Source organism: Theobroma umbraticum, unplaced genomic scaffold, assembly GCF_002168275.2.
Source record: "Theobroma umbraticum cultivar Fairchild unplaced genomic scaffold, ASM216827v3 scaffold_44.0, whole genome shotgun sequence".
In the NCBI taxonomy this organism is placed as follows: domain Eukaryota; kingdom Viridiplantae; phylum Streptophyta; class Magnoliopsida; order Malvales; family Malvaceae; genus Theobroma; species Theobroma umbraticum.
In genome coordinates this window covers 10,638,866-10,663,337 of record NW_018397255.1, presented here as the reverse complement: position 1 = coordinate 10,663,337, position 24,472 = coordinate 10,638,866, and the positions used below count along the sequence as shown (strand labels likewise).

Genomic DNA, 24,472 nt, shown 5'->3' with positions numbered 1-24,472 from the left:
TTTTTTTTTTGCTTTAATCAGAATGACTGTACTGGGAATGAATAGTCCTTTTGTGATGGCAATGTTTAAACCTCTATAAATTAAAAATATTAGGATCATTAATTAATTATTATTATTTAATTAATAATTTATTAATTTATATACTAATTAATAAAAAATTAATTTATTAAGATATTTTTATTTTCTTCTTTAAAACATTAAACTTAATATAAATGTATTGTGCATAATTTTTTTATTATATTACATCACAAAACATTACATTAACCTTATTAATGCAATGAGAAAAGTTAGCTCTTATTGAATTTTTCCTTTGTTAATAGTTATTTTGCAAGCCAAGAGAGGAGGTCGCAAAAATTTTTAGACAAAAATATCTTTATTGATTTTATGATATTACTATTTATATATATATATATATTTAATTAAAACCTAACCTTAAATTATAAAAGCTTTCATTTTCATATTTTTCATTGCGTTCTCTACTTCATTTGCTTCTATACTCTCTTTAAATTTCCTCCATTGTCGTTATCTTTCATCAGTTCTTTCAATGGCGACGGCCAATCCAGCATTGCATGACTAGATTTAGTCATGAGAAGCATCAACTCCACAATTAGATCTGATCTTAAGAAGCATCAAGCAATAGATCTGGTGGTAGAGAGTATCAGATCGATGTTCCCTTGTATTGATTCCATTTTAGCGGTTAGTTGAAAAAATTATATTAATATTATAATTATAAATAAATTATAAATTATTATATTTTAATATTTTAAAACTGAAATTAGAGAAAAAAAACAAAATTAAAATAAATAATTATACTAAAGTTTTATTATAAATTATAAATATTTTAATATTTTAAAAAATGAAAATAAAATAATAATATTAAAATTTTAATAAATTTGAATAATATTTTAAATAAATTATAAAAAAATTAAATCTTTTAAATAAAAAATTATAATAAAGAAATATAATTTGAAAGAAGTATTAAGAAAGTAAGAAGATTTTTTATTTTATTTTTTGTTCAAGTACCATAAATGGAGGGAGAATAAATTTAAATAAATAAGAGAATGAATACATGTAGAGAGAATGAACTTAGTACATAGAATGCATATACATGGAATGCACTTAAAAAATAGAAATGTATTTACATAATTAGATACATAAATTTAAAGTATTGAAGGGTGCAATGGACACTCATACATATATTCATAATATAAAATTTATATTTTTTATTATTTTAAAAATATTTTATCAATCAAATATTGCAATGATAGTTATTCTTACTTTAATTTAATTTTGCATAATAATTATTTTATTTTTTAATTTTCTTACTTGAAACAAAGTGTCAAAATTAAAATCAAAAGCGTTTGTATTTTAATAAAATTAAAAAAACCAAAAGGGATACATTTTTATTGCCAATTCGAGGAAGATCAGAATTATCCTTTACAAAATCACGGCCATGTTTGGTTTGTGAAAAATACAAAAGATTAAAAAAAAAGGGAAAATAGAAAACGTAAAAAAACCTTTCAATTTCTGTTTTGATGATCCAAAATAAAGCCAAAACGCTGCACATACATTTACAATTGAGAATATTTTATGCTGCACTCCTTTTAAAGGCTTTTCCCTGCAAACTACCAAACCCACCCTCCCAAAACCCAAGCGAAACAGCTTAAAATTCTAGGAAAATAATGTCTCATTTCGGCGATGACAGCTCCTCCGTGGAGGAGGTTTCATCGGCGGAGGAAAGCTACGACACGGAGTTTCGGTCGTACCCAGACGACGCCTGGTATAGTGTTCGAGTATTGTTAGAGGGCGAAAGAGGTGATAAGCTAAGAGTCAAGTACGAAAACTTCCCTGAGGAACACGACAACGTTTTCCTCGCCGAACGTTTCAAGTCCGAGGACGAGCTTTACGACTTCATAGCAAGGTTCCGTAAGGTCTCCGCCCAGCTCCAGGATCGCGACTGCTACCAGGTCGTCAGAGGCATGCGTGTTTGTGCTTCTGATTCTTTGGGCAACGACGACAATCTCTTTTACGACGCCATTGTCGATGATGTCCGTACAACTCTTTCGCTTGCGTCTTTTCAAACGTCTCATGCCTTTACCGAAATGGGTTTTCATATTCTTTGTTTACTTTTATTCTTTTTTCCCTTTATTTTTTGTATTGATGCTACATTGTTGGGAACAAAAGGTTACTAGCATAGTATACGTTTTCTTGGCTCAAACAGAAAAAAATAGTATGAGTGTATTTAATTTATTCATCATTACCCATTATATAACACATTTTATTTGTTCTAAGTTGTGCTTGGAATAAAGGTCTTGCATATTTGCAAATTTTCCCTCTGATATTGCTTCCATTTGGTGAAACTATGAAAAGGCTTCATTTTAATGTTACTGTTTTTTTTTCCGTATTTTTTGCTTTTAATATAGTAATTCTATACTAAAAGGGTAAAATCATGCATTTTGTTGTTGATAATGGTTAATTTTAATTGTTTATTCTTGGAAATATTGTTTGCTTTTCCTTTGTTTTATATAAAGAGTTATGTTGAGTTCATATTTCTATTGAATTTAGAAAGTGGGCTATTTTTCAGGTGGTGCATAAGAAGCATTCTAATGTAAATGGAGAAGAAGAGTGTGAGTGCACCTTCCTGCTCTTTTGGCTACATGGCCCTAACGTTGGGAATGTAGTAGAAAAGGGGGTCGCAAGTATATGCCTTCTCCAAAGTGCAGAGTTAGAACCAAAACTTGCAACTTTTATGGAGATAGCAACGCAGAAAATAGAGAAAGCTTTGTGTAACTTTGGTTCTGACACTATTGATGATGTTGCTTTCAATCCTGTTTTTCTACATGAAGCAAATGGTAGCCCAATTGTCAAGCAGAATCTAAGTTCTATTGGGAGATCAAGACAAGTAATTTCTTTCGTTTGTGATGTTTAGAGAGTTTTTGTCTAAGCACATAGCAATAGATCGAAAACTGATGCTCTGACTGCCTATTTGTAGGGAAAGTGTTCTCAGCGTTCTTTGAGTAAAGTGTGGCCATCAGAAGGTTTGTCTTTATTTTTGGTTGCAATAAATGTTCAATTAAAATTGATAGATATTCATTGTTGTAATATTGGATTTTGATTGCAGCTGTTATAGGAGGGGCAAAAATTCGTAGTGAAAATAGACAGGATACTGATATAGGAGGGGAAAAAAAGTATCACATGATACTAGTTCAGAATCTTGAAAAGGAATTGTCTTCATCAACAGTTCTCGAATTCATACATAAACAAACCTCAATTGCATCTCAAGCATATATTTTTCCAAGTTTACCATGGGAGTCATACACCAATGGTGTCATTGTGTTGGATTGCAGAAAAGATCTTGAACAGTTGTTTGGTTTTTTGGACAATCCTAATCACTTTGTTGTGTCCTCAAATGGGAGGTATGTGATAACGTATACATGGTTGTGTTGTCCTTGTAGACTTTATACAAGATAGAATTAGTTTCATTAACCAATGATTCTATCATTTTGTTTGTGCTGTTGTTGAACCCTTCAGCATTTACTTGTTGGTCATTGGCTCATGTATATAGCTTCCCCTTTCGCATTTCTCTTTTCTGTCTTTTTTTTCCTAAATCAGATTTGCATAATCCATTCTTATGGTAATTAAATTGTTAAGGCCTGTTCTTTTTTCATCCTCTAGCTGCCTTTTTGCAAGTTTGTCTTCCCTGCAAATAGTTTTACTCAAGTTGGTTGATGAGTTTTTTTGTTGAATGCCTTGGGAAGTAATACAATGATGTCAATTTTGCTTTACATTCAGCCAAACTCTTTTGCAATTTCTTTGGAGTGTAATACTTTAGAGTTGTTCTTAGATCATCTCTTCATATCACTGCCTGCAGACCATGGGTGGCTGCTGGAAAAATGTCAATGAATGATCATTGGACCGTGATGCTTGAATCCCCTGTAAGTCTTATACAAGTGTATTAATTCTATTTTCACTAGAATGAAATGTTTAAAGATGGTCGTGCATACCCCATTAAACCACAATCTTACAAGCATTTGGACCTTGATGCCTTTTTAACACTATCCAGTTTCAAACATACAAATACTTGATTTAGCATTTACATTTTACAGAAAAAATTACGAAACAGAAGTGGTGGTGGATTTATCAATGAATTGAAGCTTGTTTGTTTTGGGACTGAGGAATACAAGAGAGCTAAGGAGCTGAGGGATTTATTCTTGCAGTTTATCGCTCATCAACACGGACTTTACAAGAAGCTGTGCATGGAAGAGAGAAGCATAGCCTTCTCAAGCAATCAACTGGTGCAACTGCCAGATAAATCCTAGGTTCTTTCACGTATCGAGTGTCTCTGCTTGAAGGTGATTAACTCTGTTACACAATGTTCATATGTTGTAGAGAAAAAGAAAAAATCAATTACCAGTAACTGTGACTAAGCAAAGAAAATTTTGGTTGTATAGCCATTGTGCTTGTGTGTTAAGTTGTGCAGCTGCCTATACTTAGCGATTTCATATGTAAAGTCGAAATCTATGATTTTAATAGCAGGTTTTTTGTTGTTGAAATTTGAAGTAAACAGATACAAGCCCCTGTTCTTCTCTGGATCTGACTCTTTTTAATTTTCTGGATACATCTTGGAGTAGTGGAAGATTTGGAAGTCGGGCATCAACCCTTCTTCCCAAAGTTATATTTTAGGCAATTTCACCTGAAACAGTTGAGTCTTATAAGCAGGATGAAATCATCTGCTCATCTCGCCGCCGCCGCCGCCCCGCCGGCGCGGCCGGCCCGCCGGCCCCCCCCCGCCCCCCCCCGGCGGCCGCGCGCCGCGGCGGCGGCGCGCCGGCCCGAGCCCGCGCGCGGCGCGCCCGTCGAGCCGCCGGCGCCGCCGCGCGCCGGCGCGCGCCGCCCCGGCCGCCGCCGCCGGCGGCGCGTCCCGCCGCCGCGGCGCCCGGCCGGCCCGCCCCCCGGCGTGCCGGGCCCCCGGCGCCGGCGCGGCCGCCGGTGCCGCGGGGCGGCCCCCCAGGGGGCGCGGCCGTGGCATGGCCCCGCGCGGGTGCCGGCCGCGCGCGGCGCCGCCGCGGCGGCCGTCGGCGGCGCCGCTCGTGCGGGCGCCGCGCGCGCCTCCCGGCGGGAACGGGGGCGCTCGCCCCGGGCGGTCGCCGGGCCCGATGCAGGCCGGCTCGGGCGCGGCCGGCCCGCCGGACCGGCGACGCCGGGGCCGCTGGCCGCCTGCGTCTCCGTGCTGACCGGCGCGCCCGCGGCGCGCCCCGGCCGCCCAGGCGGCCGCGGCCGCGCTGGCTGCACCTGAGAGCAGCGACCGTCTAAGCGGACGAACGTTCCTCGCTCGGCCGAGCGTCGGCTTTCCTCCTTTCGTTTGGCCTTTTTTTTTTTAAGTGAATAAGTTAGGGACAAACAGTATTGAGAATTGGGTATGATCAAACTGAATTCTTGCAGTGAACAATCCAAGCAACATGCCTTGAAGTCCTGAGCCAGGATTACTTTCTGGAGCTAACTTCTTCCCAAAGATGTATTTAATTGGCAAAATTAATAACTTAAATTCTTTCGGGGACTCAGGATGTTAATTGAAAAAAAAAAACCCCCCACAACATATCGTATGTGTTATAATATTAAAACTAATAAAATTAGTAGGTTTGTCTGAGGAGGACGTGGAAACGTTCTATTGGCTATGGTGTTGTCTCCTCCAATCAAGTCCCGACACGTGAGTGAGACAACGGGCAGCTTAAACGACATCGTGGAGTTGAGAAAAGGGGGAGTGAAGGGAAGTTCCGGTCCAACTCATCAAGTTTGAGTTTCCTTTACAAACACCACTTTAACGTTGGTGATCTGTTCTTCTTCCTTCCTGTTTCTAAAACTGGAAACAGCAAAGAAAGGAAAAGCTAAACTAATTCTTCGATTGAAGTACCTTTTTTCTTTTGTTCAAAATCAATTACACCCATATTAGATTTTTGAGCGACAAGACTAGCAGCTATTGACATTATTGAAGTTTTCTTAATTTATCTCTGATCTGGTCTTTACTGAGAAGAAGCAGGGATCTGATTCCTAGGTTCTTATTGTTTCGTACATCAGATGGCGGGAAAGGGATGGAAGAGAAGCGTTGAAATTGCGTGGATTGCAATGGGTTTGTTTCTGTGGAGTTTAAAAGGAACACAAGGAGTGAGATTTGTGATAGACAGAGAAGAATGCCTATCTCAGGATGCCAAGTACGAAGGAGACACTCTTCATGTCTCTTTCGTCGTCATTAAGGCTGATTCCCCTTGGCATTTTAGCGACGAAGGTATCGATCTTGTGGTACGTTTCTGTTTCTTCCTTTCGCCTTTTCATTCGTTTTGGCAATATGGGGCTCGACTTGTTTTACCAGATAGATAGATGGTTTATTGTTTGTTGTTCAATGGTTGTTGTATTGAAATGTCGAATTAAAGGGTAATTATGTGAAGGAAGCTAGCAAAAGAATGTTAATGGGAAGAAAATATTTCCTGCAAGATTTTTGTGTGAATGTGGGCATTTTGTGGACATCTATGTTTGTGTTTTTTTTCTGTTTATGCTTTCTTGAATAGATGGGATAAGATGTCTTTGGTTATTCCCGGAGACTTTTTCTTATTGATAATTGGTTTAAACAAGAACAATAGGCACTAAATTAGATGGTTTTCTTCCAATTAGCTTGTGAAACTCATGAAAATGGGGAGAGTATGGGAAGTATATAGGTAGCGATGATCTGTATTAGTATGTATAAATGGAGATGCATCAGTTAGTTAAGTGTTTTTGTTGTTTTGGATTTTACATCCAAGACCCTTTAATATACGGGATGGTGTTATAGCCCGCTTTTTCTTTTGCTGCCTCTGCTAACTTTACTATGACTAAATCTACAATCATCAGAAGAAGTTTAGAGGTGAATTTGATGAGAATGGAAGCAATTATTCAGGAGAAAAATCCAATAGTGACCTATGTCCAAGTGTTAAAGGGATCTATTAAAATTAATTATCTCAGCTAGAGTTTCAGATATTGGATGACAAGCACTTGAAACATGTGATGAACGCTAAACAAATGAATATGGGATCTTTCTGAACATGTTCTCTCAGAACACTTGTTGAGGTTACTATTTAAATTCATTTCTTCGTTTAATGTATTGGAAATCATCATATTAATTATGAATAATGTATTTAATATAAAAATATTTTCAAAAGTAACATCTTGACAAATGTTCTTAAACCACTTATTAAGCTTAAACTTGTTTTGGTTCTCAGATAAAGGGACCTTCCGGAGAACAGATTCATGATTTTCGTGACAAGACAAGTGAAAAATACGAGTTTGTGGTCCAACAGAAAGGGGTTTACCGTTTCTGTTTCTACAACAAGTCTCCTTACCATGAAACCATTGACTTTGATGTACAACTTGCGCATTTTCCATACCAGGAGCAGCATGCAAAGGATGGTGAGTAGCATGTTCCCCTGCTTCCTTTTTTCCCCGTCTATAACCCCTTAAAAGAGGAAAAATGATTACTTCCTTTTGAATGATGTCTGCAGAGCACATTGCCCCCTTGCTTGAGCAGATATCAAAGTTGGAGGAAGCTCTTTACAACATCCAATTCGAACAGCACTGGATAGAGGCTCAGACGGACCGACAGGCAATAGGTAGCTTTGAAGAACTGTTTTTGCTTTCTTTCTATATTTTGTACTTCTTGCCACCACGAATCCTTCAAAGTCTTGCGCTAAATGCTTTTTCTCAAAAAGCAGTAATGGTTTATGCTATGTCATCAATCCATGGCCAATTCCTAGCATAACTATCCCTACTTTAAGGATATTTGGATCCGTTCCACTTCTTGTCAGTCAAAATGTTGTCCTGTTGGAAAGGGAGCTCAGTTCTGCTGCCATGAATACTAGGCTTGTTTTAGTTGACAATAATGGTACAAAAATGTCCGTGGCCTTTTTTTTTTTTTTTTCTCTTCTTTTTGTCCTTTGACATGGTCACAGCTTTAGTTGTTAACTTGTCCCAAGGAATAGGCAAGCAAAATTCATTTTACTTTTGCTATAATTTGACTGCAGTGAATGATAGCATGGGTCGTCGAGCAATTCACAAGGCAATGCTTGAATCAGCTGCACTTATTGGGGCTAGCATTCTTCAAGTTTACCTTCTGAGACGTTTATTTGAGCGAAAACTTGGAACATCCAGAGTCTAGCCATGGGTGTTTATTGAGTATGTTACTCCAAGCTGGAGGTTCATCTGATCTGTGGTTTAACTAGCAGTAGTTGTGTGCCTAATTTTACCACGAATATGACAGGGGCTGCCCTCCACCTGATTTATGACCATGCGTAGAGAAGGTTTACAGAGAGTAATTCAATGTTGTGGCATCAATAGCCAAGGTTGTTCTTTGGAAGATGGCTCATTTTTGTGGCACCAAATTATCTAATTCATTCTGAGTGGAACACATCAGTATTGATTTTTTTCAGCAAGATTATGTTTGTTTCTTTTCTGTTATTCGTTCGTTATCTTTCTTTTGGAAATAATATATAAGCAACAATTGTTTTAAACTGCCAAAGGTAATAAAAAATATGGTGCAATGTATGTCTTTAATCTTTTCATGCATCATGTGGAGCACACTTTTTGCCAAAATCTGATTGCATTATTATGATCTTCCAAGAGAAAAAAATTTGAGAAAAGGGAGAGTTTGATTTAGTATTAGATATATGAAGGTACACACAAGAAAATCAGGTCCACCCAAAAAATTAATACAGATTACATTACAAATGTCACAAACAATAGTGTCAACCCATAACATAACATATTTGAATTAACAAGGGAGCCAAAAATATGCAAGTAACAACCCAGCAATGCACATAAACGTAAAACTACATTCTTCTCTCATCCCACGCCCACATCATCGCCATTGCTCAAACTGGCAACTAACACATCCCACCAGGACCTATCATAGCTTCTCATACAGCTCCAGTCTTCTGGATCATTGCTAACGGGCATGGTTATGGTGTACATAATTAATGCTTTCTTTTGGAAGCTCTTACGCTGTAAGAGCCACCTCTTTAGTCTGCATGAGCAGCTTGTATACAGCAAAACCATTTTTTCTGCTGCATTTCACAACATTGAACAAAAATATATATATATTCAATATTGTGAAGCCATAAATATCATGAAAAATTAGCAGCAGCCCCACTGAAAATTCCAACCATGCACATACACATGTGCCCTTGCTCAAGGGGTCCCAGCGAGAACAAGAAGCTGCCCAAATAATACATTGCACTAACAAGCTAGACACTTCTAACCACCCTCAAAGAAATTGTCAAAGAACAATAAATAGTGTGTTAAAAATACAGATGAAATGAAAACACAGAAGAGGACAAGAATGTCACATGATGGCATTTGTACGAATCAGGAAGTGACATCAATGGAGGAGAAATAAAAAAAGATAGTGATACAAACAAATGAATGCACCATTGAAGGAGATGTTAGCTTTCCATCCTTCTATTTCCACTTTTTTACTATGTTTTGACATAGCCCGGAACTGACAAGGATAAGTATGCAGATCCAAGTTTAAGAGCAGTCACTATATGCAAAATGCTAGATGATAGGACCCTTACCAATCCACTCCAAGTAGGACCATTCTCTCTTTGATAAATTAGAAAAGGAAGTGTCTAAAGGGGGCATGAACATGCTACTAGAAAACAAATACAACTTTAAAAATATCCCAATTTTGTGAATGCCAGAAGAGAATTCCACATATTGCCAAATAACAAAAAGGTGACAAGGTCAGTATAAAAATAAATTCAATACACAGAAATTCTTTAATAGTAGAAAATCATAAGCATCCAGGAAAAGACATTTATGAGTGAGAAAAGTAATGCTTCAAGACATTTATGAGGAAGTGCTCACAGCAAACAAAACTAGAGAAATTCCTCTGTAAATGCAATAAAAATAAAGCATAAGCAGGATTACTACTTACAGATTGAGGCTTTCCAAGAACAGCCCCTTGCTTGTACGTGGGGTCATTTCTCCCTGGTGAGTCAACCTTGCCACCTGTCTTTTTCTCATTTCTAGCCTTGTTGAAGATAACTGTAAATCCCTCAGCTGATGCAGGGTCATTGACATCCCATTCACCAAACTTTGGCAATGGTCGACCCTTGTCCTGCATATTATAGCAGCTCATGTACATCAACTTAAAGAAACTAGCCAGATACATTAATGAAGGTGATTCAACCTTCTTAAATGCTAGCAGCCGGTTCATGATGTTTGCCCAATCAAGAAAGGATATATGATAAACAATGGCTGGTTCATGAAGATGAACTTGACATGTAACAACATAGACACAGAATTTCAAATAACTATACTAAATTTCAAATAACTATACTCCTAAGCAATGACAGACGAAAGAAGTAGAAACTATACAATTTAAAACAAGGTAGGACAACATTGAAAGCATAGATACTGTATGTACATACAACTTATTCCTATCATTAAAACAGGACATGCAGAAATGACACTAAGATAAGCAGTCATAATATCCTTTATCCTGTATATTTTAACATTTTCCACCTACAGTTACTCTCTATTATCCTTGCAAATAACCATTCTTTATAGTTCTAATACAGGCATATAAACTGAAAACATTCATAAATATTCACTTTTAAATAAGCATATCAAGGTCTTTACTGATGTCCCCATGAGGACATCTGGTGGTTAGAACTTGAGACTGTAACTGGGAGGTTTCAGGTTTCAATCCTGAAAATAAGGGGCCGTGGTTAATGGGGACGGAGAGAGGAATTTTCTGTTGTGTAGCCAAAACTTGGTGAGCCTATTTGTATCTGGGGAAAAGAAAAAATCAAAGCCCTCGCTGACTATGCATTTCAGGTTTGCCCTTCAGCTAAACTTCCAACTCATATTAGGATATCTAAGAAAATACATATACAGATGCAAAGGAGAAACAATGACACCACACCAACAAGAATAACTTTGATAGCTAAAAACAACTATTTCTCAATAAGGTAAGGAATAATCAAATTCACTCAAGTCTGAATAATCTTTGATTAACAAAAGAGTTATTGAATCAGAGAAATACATGCTAATTAACAATAGCTACATAAACAACAATCTGGCACACCAAATAACCATAAAGGCACCACTGATACGGTGAAACATTAATAATGATTTCATTTGCAGGTTTCAACCAATTATGTAATTTGATTTCGAGATGAAACCTGGTAGCATATTAAATTACAAGCAATGAGTGATTGAGCTTGTTGCAGATTCACGGGAAGTATCAAAGAAGAAAATTGGACAATGTGACCCATCAAATTCCCAAAAAAAGTCCGAACTTGAGAATTAGGAAATCAATACGTAATTGTACATATAAAGATAAAATAGATATCCATAAATAAAAGGAAATGGTAAAATAAATTTAAATTAAAAAAAAGATATAAATTTGAGAGCCTAATCCGTAAAATTAAAAGCTGAGAAAAAGGAAGAAATAAACAAAAATCTTTTTATTTTTTTACCGAAATCCATAATCACAGCATCTCAAAAGGGAAATGAGCAGAGAATTGAATTAAGGAAAAGAAACAACTTAATATGAAGGCCAACAAATTCATTCGAAAAACGAATAAACAAATCGAAATTTATTAATCACAAACATTCAGCAACAATAAGCAGATGCAACGGACACTGTTAAAAGCAAAAATTTACAATTAAAAAAAGAAAGATCAGTCCAATCTTGAAATGAAACGTAAAAAGGATGGGCGTAGATAAATAAATAGCATTATATACATTTATGGGAATATGAAAAAGAGAAGGGAAGAAGGAAATAGGGAAGTTACCGCCATGATTTCGTTAGGAAGAGATGCAGAGGATCGCTCTGGGATTTGTGCCCCTCCGCCTTTTTCCTTTTTGATGATTCTGATTAGTTTTTGATTTGTCTTTTTCGGACAAAGGAGAGAGATGGAAGGTGGGCCAATTGGGCCAAGAGAGAGAGATAAATGTGGACTAGCATTGGTGGGAGCCCACTCTTTTTATTCTTCTTTTCCATTATTTTTCTTTTATTGATTATCGTCCAGCTATGCAATTGCAGGCACACCCACCCGTTAGATTACCTTTCCTAACTTTTCTTCTCAATTTGCCATTGGTGTAGAGACAGCGGGGGAGAGATGGTAGGCATGCCATTCCATTCCATGTTGGCCCCTAATAATCCCTCCAAACCATGATGCCAATTTTGTACTAGTATGTAACGACACAAGATTAGTACTGAAAGTAACCCATCATTACATAAAATAATCATAGGAAATACGGACCAATTGTTTATTCAACTCTTGGGGAATGCAATAGCTACTCATTATCATTTCTCGAAATGATATATTTATTTATCAATTTAAGAAAATATGTTCCAACATGAGACTTTAAAAATGATCTTTTCACTTATATTCTTAAATAAACCTCTTGACTGATCTTGTTTTAGCAGTAAAGGAGGTTAAATTCATGATTTAATCGTTTTCAAATAGCATTATTCAAGCCGGGCTGTAAGACCAGCTTCGATGGTTTAGCACAACAACGAGATTTGATGTGAGTTCATTAAATAGGGATCGTCATGGCTCACCTAACCATGAGCTTTCATAATCTAACATTTAATAATATAAACTGAATCCTTAGTGATATCCAACAACGTCAATTAAGAGCATCCAATAATGTTGCATTGCCATCACTAGGGCGGACACAGCCTTATAAGGTTTGCGCTACGCCTATTCCTATATCATCACACTTGTCCCCACGCTAACTCAAGAACTGAACTTGGAGAAAAGGAGCTAAAACAGAGGAATGTGAAGTAGATTATAAATATATTTCTTCTCAAAGCTAATCAAGAATTGCTACAGCTTATTGGGGAGTAAAAGCAAAAATTAAGATCAAATTGCACTACATAAAACTGTCTTCGGCGGCATGGGTTTATCCTCCACAACATCATCTCAAACCTGAAAAAGAAAGAGCTAATCAAACCTGGAGACATGATTCAATACATAATTAATGCTTAAGCAGTTTAAAAGTCTTATTACCCTTGTCAAAACGAAATTAGGTACCTAAAGGTATAGATTTTATTTTCTAGTTGCAAAGGAAGGAAGCTAGATCTTAAGCCTTAACATCCTTGCCACAAATGGATTCTTACACTGGACACAAATATTCCAACACACAACGCATACCCAACGCAGAAAGGATTTCCTTCCTTTGATGAATAATTGATTTTTTACTTGAAATAAGAGCAGCTAATGATAAAAAAGACTGTTTTTTCTTGCATGGACCGGAAGATCATTCATTTATGCAGTTTTTAATGATTAAGAGTTATTACTTACTACCAAGTGTTTAAATTTAATAAACAAAATCCCGCTGAGATAGCACAGTCTATATTGAGCTCAGTCAGCAATATTATGAATTGATAACTACTTTAATACACACGAGACTTACCAAACATAAAAAGTCTTACAAAAGCTCCACAACAAGTGCAGATGCACCTCCACCTCCATTGCAAACACCACCAACTCCATATTTCCCATTTCTGTGCTTCAATACCCCCAAAAGTGTCACCAAGATACGAGCTCCACTGCAACCCAGAGGATGTCCCAATGATACAGCTCCACCGTTCACATTAACCTTCTCCTGTAACCATTTAAGGTGGAAAAAACTTCAGATTAAGCAAATGGCCTCCATTTGTACCTCACTTGTAGCATTTCATATTCAAAGGTTTAAACTTGAAAATACATAACCAGATGCATCAAGAGAGAGAAAAAGGTTTCTATTAGTTTAAGAACTCACTGGATTAAGATCAAGCAGTTTCTGGTTTGCAAGAGCCACAACCTGCAGAGAATGATGCATTATTTCAAATTGCCAACTTCATCAATTATAAGAAAATAATACATTTAGAAAAAGGAATGGAATCTTACAGCAAAGGCTTCATTTATTTCATAGTAATCGATTTGAGAAGCATCCAGGCCAGCATTTGAAATGGCTTTTGGTATAGCAAGGGCAGGAGCTGTTGTGAAAAACTCAGGTGCCTGGAATCACTCTAATGTAAGTATAACGTTGTTCACCACTTAATGTCAAAAGTGAAGTTTGATATTTCTGATTTGGCAGGCTCTTTAACCATTTCTTCAAATTTAAACATATGAAAGTACCTGAGCAGCATCACCATATCCCGTAATTTTAGCAATCACCTGCAGTCCTAGCTTAATTGCCTTTTCTCCACTCACTAGGACTAAAGCAGCAGCACCATCACTGTCAACGAGACCAGTTTCACTTTAATTACAAACTCCAGATCATGTCCTTAAAAGACTTGCAAGGTCAAATTGAAAATCACTCCTCAAAATGAACCAACGAAAAGTAATACTTTGACCAAACATGCAACTGCATGATTGCACAACCCTAAATAAGGGTCCGATAGATAATGATTTATCAAAGTGGAAAATAAGCTACCAATATAACATGACCAAATTGTTTACTGTAGAATTCAGTCAAGAGGTTCTTCTACTTAAGCATTCCCAATTTGATTATGGCTTGACATAAATGAAATTCTGGGCTAAGTGTAAGTAAATAAAGATGTTATGTAGTTGACCTGATACTAGAGGCGTTGCCAGCAGTAACAGTGCCTCCATTATCCTTGAAACTTGGTCGCAGCTTCCTCAATTTTGCAGCATCAAACTGAAATGAAAGCAATATTTAAAAAATACCCATTATTCCAGTGATCTAATATCTATGTGATTTATCTAGGCAACTTAAAGAGATGAAAAGAAAGCAGCAAAGTATGAAAACTGATGGATGGTTCTAAATTATGTTTACCTTTCCTAAACCTTCATCCTTGTCAACAATGGTGGATGGCTTTCCCCTTCCTCCCGAAACTTCAACCTGCACGGCACCAAATTTAGTTATATACAATAGTATATACATAATGATACACAAACTTAATATTAAGAATATATGTCTAACCGGAACAATTTCCCATGCAAAGGCACCACCCTGTTGGGCAGCAATACCACGCTCAAAGCTCTGAATAGCAAAGTTGTCCTACAGAAATATGAAGATAAGTCAAAATTTCAAGCCAGGCAAGAAAGTATTATTCATCAAGTGACCTTGAGAGAACATAATACCTGGTCCTCCCTTGAAATGACATGTTTCTCTGCACATAATTCAGCACAGCTGCCCATGCCACAATCGTTATAAACATCCCATAGTCCATCTTTCAGCATTCCATCAACAACAGTATCATGCCCAAGTCGAGATCCTTTCCTGCATGCTAATACTGAATCAGAAATCACAACTTGAATACAACAACATGGGGACCCTGAATGAGAGAGAGGTGTTGACCTTGCTTCTGCCAAATATTTAGGTGCATTAGACATGCTCTCCATGCCACCAGCCACAACAACATCATTCATGCCCAATTGAATGCTCTGTGCTGCAAGCATTGTTGCTGCAATACCCCCAAGCAAAAAGAAAGGAGAAAAATCATTTAATAAATATTCCTTTTAAGGCATTTAAAACATAACTCTTAAATCATAAGGTGCACACCTTTCATCCCAGATGCACAGACTTTGTTCACGGTAGTGCAGATAACCGAGTTAGGAATTCCTGCACCCAATGCAGCCTGTCTAGCTGGAGCCTGCCCTAGATTTGCACTGAGAACATTGCCAAAGATAACTTCTTGCACAAGTGATGGATCAACATTCGCCCTTTTAAGAGCAGCTGCAAGATGACATATATAGCAATTAAGAAATATGGAAGAGCATCCTAAATATATAAAAATGAAACCAAACATCAGACAGGTAAACCAAAGTTTTTCCAATCAAACCTTCTATAGCTATTGATCCAAGCTTGGTGGCAGATAAAGATGAAAGAGAGCCAAGAAATCCACCCATTGGTGTGCGTGCAACACCAACAACACAAACATCTGTACAAAATATACAGTGAACATTGAACAAACCATCAGCAAGCTGAAATTTGAAGTTTTAGGTTTCTTAAGGGATGACCAACCCATTGTCTTAACATGATCTTAATAATTTTAAATTTTTATAGGCTAGAGCATTTATGGTAAAGGATTATTATCTATACAAGTCAAACAGGTGGGTTTATACACTTGGCTTGCAGCTTTCTAACTATAAATAAGCGAATCTTTATTCAACTATTAGTTAGGTTATTATATATTAAGTGAATAAAAACCGCTTGTGGAGTTTTTGAACTCGACCACCAAATGTATAAATTAATTATCCAACTGTAAATGTCATCAATTATGCAAACTTTCTCGATGCATCAAAACGTAAAGATTTTATACCTCTAGGCTTAATTGAATCCGAAGCTGCTGCCGCTGTTGGAGCCATAGGGGAATCTAAAATGGATCTACAGCAAGTAGAAATCAGGATGAGCTTTTTCTTAATGGAAACATAATACTAATGATAATACTTCTACAAATGTGTCGGAAAAGTAAACACATAATACTAATAATTAAAGTAAAAAGAGTAGTCATAACTGTTGAATAACACAAGCTTTGTGTGGGTATCATTAGAGCAAATTTTGTTTCTTTTATTGTTATTAAACTTCACAGCAAAAGCATGTTGGGAACCTTGAATTAAAGTGAAAGACTGAAAGCCAAATGAATATCGTCACTTTCGATTACCAACCCAAAAATTTTGATCTAAAAGAACATGTATTTTACTCATTACTTTAAGCTCAATGATTCAATCCCAAAACAAATTTGAGTAAAATATGGCTAATCAAAATATTATTCCTTAATCGCAAAAAAAAAGAAAGAAAAGAGAGTATTTCTTACCATGATACATACTCTTTAATTAACAAAATACATATGGAAATACATAAATATTCTGTTTCTTAGATACGTTGACTTTCAGATAATATATGGAAAAAATTCCACTGTAATAATTAGGTGGAAAAAGCTTCAAAACAGAAGGAAAAAAATGGAAATAATATAGAAAAAAAGAAAAAAAAAAGCTGTATAAACAAGAAAATTGCAAGATAAAGATAGATCTGATGTGAGCAAGAAATTGAATCAGAAATAAATAAGATCGAAAATCACGGTTACGGGGATAAAAAACAGCAGAATCAAAGGAATGAAACGTTTAACATGGAGCAAGAAAATGAGAGGGAAAAACGGGGAAGAAAGTGCGGGAAAACGTCGCGATTTAAAGAGAGAAATATATCTATATGAAGGAACTAAATCCGAGAATTCTTTGGAGAAAGTAGAAAAATTGAAAAAGAAGAGTGAAGAACAAATTGTGTTATTGGAAAAATACCTGTGTAGATCTTTCTTTTATTACAAAATGAGGGAGAACTGAGAGAAATGATGAACTGAAAATTTTTCGACTAAGTACTAGGTATATATAGTGGAAGGAGAAGCACAATGGTCGAGCACGTGCCTCACGATGAATGCTTATTCCCTCATCAACCTATTACAAATATTTTATTGACTCTTATGTCCTCCGTAATTTCCTTTCTTTTTTACTTTTTATATCGTTATGTTGTTGTGAACTTTTTCAAATTATAAAAAATTCATAGTTATTTTAGGTTTTTGTATTCTTATATTAGAGATAGAGATATTTGTATGAAAAATAATTTTATTTCAAATATTTATTTTTTTTATTTTTAAATTTATATAAAATAAGTAAAAGATAAGATAATAAATAAACTGTGTTAATATTTATTCGAACTTGAATTTAATTCATGTTGTAAAATGCACAATAAAATTGTTACCGTTAAAAATAATACTTTTGATTACTTCATTATCAATTATTTACCTCAATGATTAAATAAATTACTCCATCTTTTCAAATTGAATCTCAATTAATTTAACATGAAGTTTAAGAAAAATATCTATACTTTTAGATTTAGTGTTTTCTATATATTATTTATAAAATTATTTTCAATGACTTCTAACATCAAAAAGTAAAAAAAATCTATTTGAAAATGGATTACATTAAAAGTATGAGTTATAAGTGTTTTTTTATTAAAAAAAACAGCTTTAGGATATTAAAATAAGAAAATATAGATATTTATGAAATAGAAAGAGAATCCTCATTTCTTTAAAAATAATGATAAAAGATATCAATTTCATACATAGAATGAGATTTTAGATTTTTTTATTTAATTGACTTAATTAATTTTTTTCTAAAGTTGATTAACGGTTAAGTCGGTTAAGAGAGGAAATTCAATCAATTGGATTAAAAATTTAAAAAAATCAGTTAAGTCAGTTACTTAAATTTTCTGACCGAATTAACCAACTTAACTAATTACTCATAAAAACTTATAATTTATTATTTATAGATTTTATAATTTTAAACTTTTAATTAGTTGAATAAAAGTGAGTGAAAGAGAGATTCAACTCATATATTTTAACTTATTTTTAATGAAAAAGTTAGGTAACAATTGTTACATTGTTATTAAATTATCAATAATTTAATACTTTTAAATATGAAATTTATGAAATTATATATATACACACGTATGCATGTTAGGACTATCTATATATTTAGTGTAATATTGTAATTTGTAACTTGTAATTAGTGCCAAAATATATAATTATAAAGATTATTATAAGTATGCGAAAGATTATTCTTTCACGGGCACATTTTGACTAACACGAAGAAGACAAAGGAACAAAATGAGGAAATAAATATTTTGTAATGGTTGGTGAAGTCAATGGGCAAAATTGGAAGATAACAAAAGATTGCAAATTGAATTATCTCAAAGGACTATATGTATATTTAGGTAAAATAGTCAAAATGGGGCTGCGCCCCGATGAGTATGGCTGCTGGCAGTGGGGAATGTGATTGCGGGCCAGGAACCCCAACGTTTTCTCAGACAGGGAAAGCCAGAGATTCTTTGGCATGTTTTCATCCCAGGCGATGCTAACGACGTTTAATTATTTTCCGTCCCTGTTTACTCTTCAATTAGACAGACAAGACACAGCATATCAGCATTATCAACTCAAACATGGAGAGAAATTAATGACAGCCAACCTTTTTTATACAAATAGATTCAATATTTGGCATCTATTTTTCCCAGCCTAAGAGGATGCTAGAAGTTTTAGCCTTAAAATATATTATGTATATATTCTTTTTTTTTATTATTGAATAAAAAAATTATATGATCATTACCAGTTACTACTATTTTCTTCTCGTTTGTGTGTTTTTTATTTTACACAAACTATATGGTCATCGATTACAACAAGAAACAAGAAAAATTACCATACTTCCCCTACCTTTCATTAGATAGTACCAAAGGCCTAATTCAGACCTAACAAGTAATAACTCGGATAGGCATTAGAGTCGGCAAGGGAGTTGGGTCAATTGCCTTTCACTTTAACTTACATTGTGAATATTATTGTCTACCAATTAAAGTGGAAAATAAATAAATAAATAACAAGAGTATTGTGGCCAACCTTGACTTTTTTCTCAGTTGAGCAAGGAGAGTCCAAGCAGAAATTACCGTCAATTGGGTTCTCATTTACACCAACTCATTGAGTAGGTAGACATCCAATCATTTTCAATTTCAGTGAGCTAGACTTTATTGTTTATAAAGGAGTTGAACTTTGTTTAGTAGAACTGTGAAGTATATATATAATATGGTACTAGCATGCAGAATGGTACTAGTTTGATTTCGTAACTCATAAGCATGATATATTTAGTTGGATGTGTGGAAAGAGTCTAATGGGTCGAACGAATTACATACAAAGAATAAGCTGAAAAAAGGGTTATCCAAGTCAGAAGATAATAGTGACTGTGTTTCCCTAATGGTTCCTATACTTAATTACTTTAGTTAAATTTACGTAAGATGGTAGAGAATGTAAGATGGCCATGAAAATTAACTCTTCATTTTTACATCTCCTGCACCTTTTTCAAACAACTGGGAGGACTAGTCCCTCCTAGATAGTGGAAAAGAGAATGGGATAATTTTCTCATTTCATTCTTCCCACAATTCCGTATGAAGCTTTCGTCAAAGTCTGCCATTGTACAAAAATGGTTCGAAATTAATATTTATTGTTAGCCTTTGTTGACTTGGTTTTTTTTTTGTCTGCTCTAACCAAGTCTGGTATCTTCATCCGGTCCAACATGTAATGATAAAACTAATACGAATGAAAGATTAATTAGATTACAATTAGCAAGTAGCAAGTTATTGTACTCAACCAACAACCATTCAATGTTGAGACAGTAAAGAAGTCTTTGCTTGTCCAAGTTTACCCTAAGCACAAGGATGCTTGTTTGAAGGGGTCGTCATCTTATGTGAACTCTTGGGTATTCTTTTCTTTGTCGAAGGCAGCCCATTATATCACTTTTTTAAGTCAAGAATTATATAGCACAACATTGGTTTTGGAATTGGAAGAGTTCCATTAAAGGACACAGCTTCAATGATCTGACCAATTAACAAAGTAACTAAACTAAACTAAACTAGACTTAGCCATCCAATTGGGAAGTGGGAAAATTGACTTTGAATTTGGTATATATATAAATTTCTCAAATCTCAAACTCCACAGTCATTGAGGACTAAGTGTAAATACTTTGACAAACCTATATATAGTTGTGAGGTACCTAAACTAAATGGTCATTGATTTAGACTGTACATTTGAGAATTATAACTGCGGGGGAAACAAGTAGTCTTCATTTGAAAGACAATGACTGACCACAAACTCGTTTATTCCCATAGCTTAAGATTAGATAGGAAGTGCATCAACCCTATACTACCAACCTTTCTTTCTTCTTCGTTTCTTTTAAATTTCCTCTACTCTGACTCATGGCATTTGCATGGATACAATGATCAAATGATTAGAAAGAAAATTCTTAAACTAATTGGTCTAATGCCATCGCCACACCAACCATTTTTGTGGGGTGAATTATCATTCCGACTACGGAACATGGCAATCTGGGTGACGCTGCGCCCCATAGAACGCAGCCAGGGTGGCCACTGACGGTCTAAGTACGCCAGCCAAGCACTCAAGTCACTTCTTTCTTTGTTCTTTTAGGTTTGATTTTGTTTCTTTGTTGACCATATATGTCTATCGTTGTTACACTTGTACTCATAGCATATTAGCCAGCACAGCATTCAGCTGTATTGCTTGCTTTCTTTACTGTAGTTTGTAGCAGTGTGAAGCAGTGACAACAAAAAAGTTAGCTACCAAAACATTATAAGAAAATATTTTTCTTAAATGAAAATTAGAGGTATTAGTAACTTGTTTGGTCTACCTTATTTTTAATTTAAAAGTTATTATCAAATTCTTATAAAAAATAATAATTTTCAAAATTAAACTAAAACTGTTTGATAAACTGTTTAACAAAATAAATTATATAAGTTCTAATTTCGATTAAAATTATCATAAAAGATATTTATGTCATCTTCAATCACAGGTCATAATGTAATGCTTCAAGTTTATGTCTAATTTCATATGTTAAAATCAAAAAATCAATAAAAAAATGACACAATTCTCAAATATGTATGGTAGTAATAGTATTAGATTTTTATTGATCTAGCAAGCAATCAGACTATGATGTTTCAATTCTGAAAAAAAAAAACGATGTATTTAACATTAAAATCCTTTTTAGTGAAAAAGAGAGAAAGCGTTAAAATAGTATCTGAATGCAATTTGAATTTTAGATTTTTTTTCTTAATCTTTGTAAAAACAAAAAAATTTTAGGTTTGGATATTTTGTTGTTGAGTCTTCTCTTTTTTCTGAATGTAGTTTTGAATTTTAAATTTTTTTTCTCTTAATCTTTGTAAAAACAAAAAAAAATTTATATTTTGATATTCTATTATTGGGTCTTCTATTTTTTTAATAGTTTTTGTAGAGAGAGGTAAAGGAGAGGAAAATTAAGATTTATGTTGAAGAATGGTAATTTGTAAAGGGAAGGAAAGGAAAGGGAGATTGATTGAAAGAGGGATATCTTTTGAAAAATTAATATGTTTTTAAAAGAAGAGAAGAGAAAGCGCCTCTTTGGAGCTTTTTTTTAAGTTTTTTTTTAAAATTTATTCTTTAAAAAAAACTTTTTAAAAAAAAATCTCAAAAAATTATGTTTGGCTTGACTTTTGCTTTTAAGAGATAGATAAGTTAAAAAAAACCAAGTCAAACAAGCACTAAGTAAAAGTAAGAAATTTTCAGTTAAAATAATTCAGTTAATTCGAAAACAAATACAATTAAATCAATTAATTTGATCAATTTTGATTTTAAAATTTTTTTAATCATATTAATTGATTTGTATATAAGTTATTTATAATATACTTATAACATATATAATTATATAAACATATTATAACACATATGTTTATATGATAATAACACATTATATATATTATTGTAACATATATAATAATAGTATAAAATATTTTGATTATTAATTAAATTAATTGATTTGATTCGTTAATTGATTACATCTTCTATTCAAACAGTTTGATAGATTTTCATAGTATATTTGGTTAATTCAATTAAAATAATTTTTTACTTGAATTAATCGAATAAATAGTTTGTATACCCTTGTCACTCAAGCTTATACCTTTTGAAGTTATAAAGATATATTCAAGTTCGACTAGGTCTATCCATTTTAATATTATTAAAATATTAAAAGAATATTAATTTTAAATATAAAATATATTATTTATTAATAAAATAATACCTTTAGACATATAGAACCTTTTTTTTGTTTTGAAAGATACAACCTCTAGAACCTTAAAAGTCTATAATAAACCAATCCGAGTAAAGTTGGTTCTTAAGAGGCTTAAGTAAATATATCATGAGTTCATGTTTGTAACTCAAAAAATATACTTAATAAGTAAAATAACACTATTATTTATAAACCTAAAAGATGTGCATCTCTTACCAATATGGGATATGTGATTTTTTATTACAACCAATTGTAAAATGCCTTTGTTGCACTACTTGTTAGCCCATAGAGGAGAATGGTTGTTTACCCATAAAGAAGAGTGATCTTTGCCCTAGTTCGAGTCTACCTCTACTCTTACACTGGTCCGAGTCTACCTCGATTATGATATCTTGTTTAGGGATGCCAACGGGAATGGTTCTTGCTAATTTTGAATTACTCGAATCTGATCTTGATTAATAAATAGAGTACTTAAACCCTACAACTACTCGAATATTTTTAGAATTTGTTATCTAAATTCTAACCCTATTACCATTTCATTAGCTAGTAATTACCTGAATCTGTTTAAAACTCGATTATGTAAATAAAATTATTATATTCTTTATGGATACCCATTACCCAAACTCATATATAATAATAAATTATATTTTATATCCATACAATTCACTAATAATTAAATTTATAAAAGCAAACAAATAATAAAATTTAAATTTAAATAACCAAAAACTAATATCTCAAACAACAACTTAAATACCTAAAATTAATAACAACTTATAAGTTATAGTTATTATTTCTATTATGTTCTTATTTGTACATATAAATAAAAGGTTGTTAATAGTTATTATCATTTAATGGTAACACTTTAATATGTTCTATTGATGTAAATATAAATGTAACACTAATAAATTTATAAGTTATGATTTTTATATATTACAAGTTTTATTTATATAGTAATGATGGCTAACAAATTATTTTATCACGAGAAGTATATAGCAATGTTTATATATAAATTAAATATATAAATATTATAATCTATTCATAAAACATATGTAGGATATAGGCATAGTAATTATTATTAAATATAATCTATTTAATATGTTAATAAGTCTATAGTAGATAATAATGTTTATATATAATTAACTATATTAATATTTATAACCTATTAATGTAACCTATTTATATGTAGGATATAGGTTTACATAGGTAAAACAATACTATATACTATAGGTGTAATTATTATATTAATATTAATATATAAGATATAAGATATTTATAATTATATATTAATATTAACATATAACTTATATAATTTAAAATATATAACCTATAATTAAATATTCCATATCTTTAACACATAATCATATAATTTATGTTCTAAATTTGTAAATGTAAATACCTATTATACTTAATACAAATATAATTGATTGCTATATTTAATCTTAACACTTTGCAATAAGTATATAATAATAATTATATTCCTTATAAATATTATTAAAATATAACTAATAATTTAATAGTATTATTATTTAAATATATTATTGACATATCATTAATAATTTGACCAACAATAATACATTATAAATGAAAAGTTCGATTCTCAACATCAACAAAATTTTACATATTTAATTAAGTATTATATAGGTACCAAAGGTGCTACCTGAACCTGATACGAGTAGTACAATTACTATCAAATTCATCCCAAACTCGAATATAGGATATCCTAATCTTATATAATCAAGTTGGGTATCCATTGTCATTCATAATTTAGTTCCACATCAACGAAGATTTGGATGTGTTTTGTTACCACTTGTAATTGGTCTACATTTTTAATTCAA

General features: G+C 33.6%; 4 protein-coding genes across 11 annotated transcripts; 2 read left to right on the top strand and 2 right to left on the bottom strand.

Annotated features, from left to right (window-relative positions):
* The first annotated feature begins 1,541 nt into the window (after positions 1-1,541).
* Positions 1,542-4,728, top strand: LOC110410088 (SAWADEE protein). 6 transcript variants are annotated; one of them, XM_021419673.2, is made up of 7 exons: positions 1,543-2,048; positions 2,585-2,902; positions 2,993-3,038; positions 3,122-3,416; positions 3,845-3,935; positions 4,107-4,352; positions 4,561-4,728. In XM_021419673.2, the coding sequence occupies exons 1-6, from the start codon at positions 1,683-1,685 to the stop codon at positions 4,317-4,319; spliced, it is 1,329 nt and encodes a 442-aa protein (XP_021275348.1). In that variant the 5' UTR covers positions 1,543-1,682; the 3' UTR covers positions 4,320-4,352; positions 4,561-4,728. The 6 variants fall into 6 exon arrangements, with proteins under 6 accessions (XP_021275350.1, XP_021275348.1, XP_021275347.1 ...); XM_021419675.1 differs by lacking the exon at positions 4,561-4,728 and having other exon boundaries at positions 1,542-2,048; positions 4,218-4,540; XM_021419672.1 differs by lacking the exon at positions 4,561-4,728 and having other exon boundaries at positions 4,107-4,540.
* An 809-nt stretch (positions 4,729-5,537) lies between these two features.
* On the top strand, positions 5,538-8,568 carry P24BETA2 (emp24/gp25L/p24 family/GOLD family protein). 2 transcript variants are annotated; one of them, XM_021445175.2, is made up of 5 exons: positions 5,538-6,297; positions 7,251-7,437; positions 7,530-7,637; positions 8,049-8,199; positions 8,285-8,568. In XM_021445175.2, exons 1-4 carry the CDS (start codon positions 6,076-6,078, stop codon positions 8,180-8,182), a joined length of 651 nt encoding a protein of 216 aa, XP_021300850.1. In that variant the 5' UTR covers positions 5,538-6,075; the 3' UTR covers positions 8,183-8,199; positions 8,285-8,568. The 2 variants fall into 2 exon arrangements, with proteins under 2 accessions (XP_021300850.1, XP_021300849.1); XM_021445174.2 differs by having other exon boundaries at positions 5,542-6,297; positions 8,049-8,568.
* Positions 8,569-8,653: 85 nt separating this feature from the next.
* LOC149527647 (RPM1-interacting protein 4 (RIN4) family protein) lies at positions 8,654-11,985 on the bottom strand. Its single transcript, XM_089782495.1, has 3 exons — positions 11,826-11,985; positions 9,959-10,141; positions 8,654-9,086 (listed from the first exon to the last, which is right to left on the bottom strand). Exons 1-3 carry the CDS (start codon positions 11,829-11,831, stop codon positions 9,042-9,044), a joined length of 234 nt encoding a protein of 77 aa, XP_089638621.1. The 5' UTR covers positions 11,832-11,985; the 3' UTR covers positions 8,654-9,041.
* A 625-nt stretch (positions 11,986-12,610) lies between these two features.
* LOC110429238 (acetyl-CoA acetyltransferase 2) lies at positions 12,611-17,381 on the bottom strand. 2 transcript variants are annotated; one of them, XM_021445173.1, is made up of 14 exons: positions 17,289-17,381; positions 16,313-16,377; positions 15,833-15,931; positions 15,553-15,726; positions 15,349-15,454; positions 15,132-15,270; positions 14,971-15,048; positions 14,824-14,889; positions 14,600-14,685; positions 14,163-14,262; positions 13,932-14,042; positions 13,804-13,845; positions 13,456-13,647; positions 12,611-12,968 (listed from the first exon to the last, which is right to left on the bottom strand). In XM_021445173.1, exons 2-13 carry the CDS (start codon positions 16,356-16,358, stop codon positions 13,471-13,473), a joined length of 1,224 nt encoding a protein of 407 aa, XP_021300848.1. In that variant the 5' UTR covers positions 16,359-16,377; positions 17,289-17,381; the 3' UTR covers positions 12,611-12,968; positions 13,456-13,470. The 2 variants fall into 2 exon arrangements, with proteins under 2 accessions (XP_021300848.1, XP_021300847.1); XM_021445172.1 differs by having other exon boundaries at positions 15,132-15,454.
* Between the last annotated feature and the right edge of the window lie 7,091 nt (positions 17,382-24,472).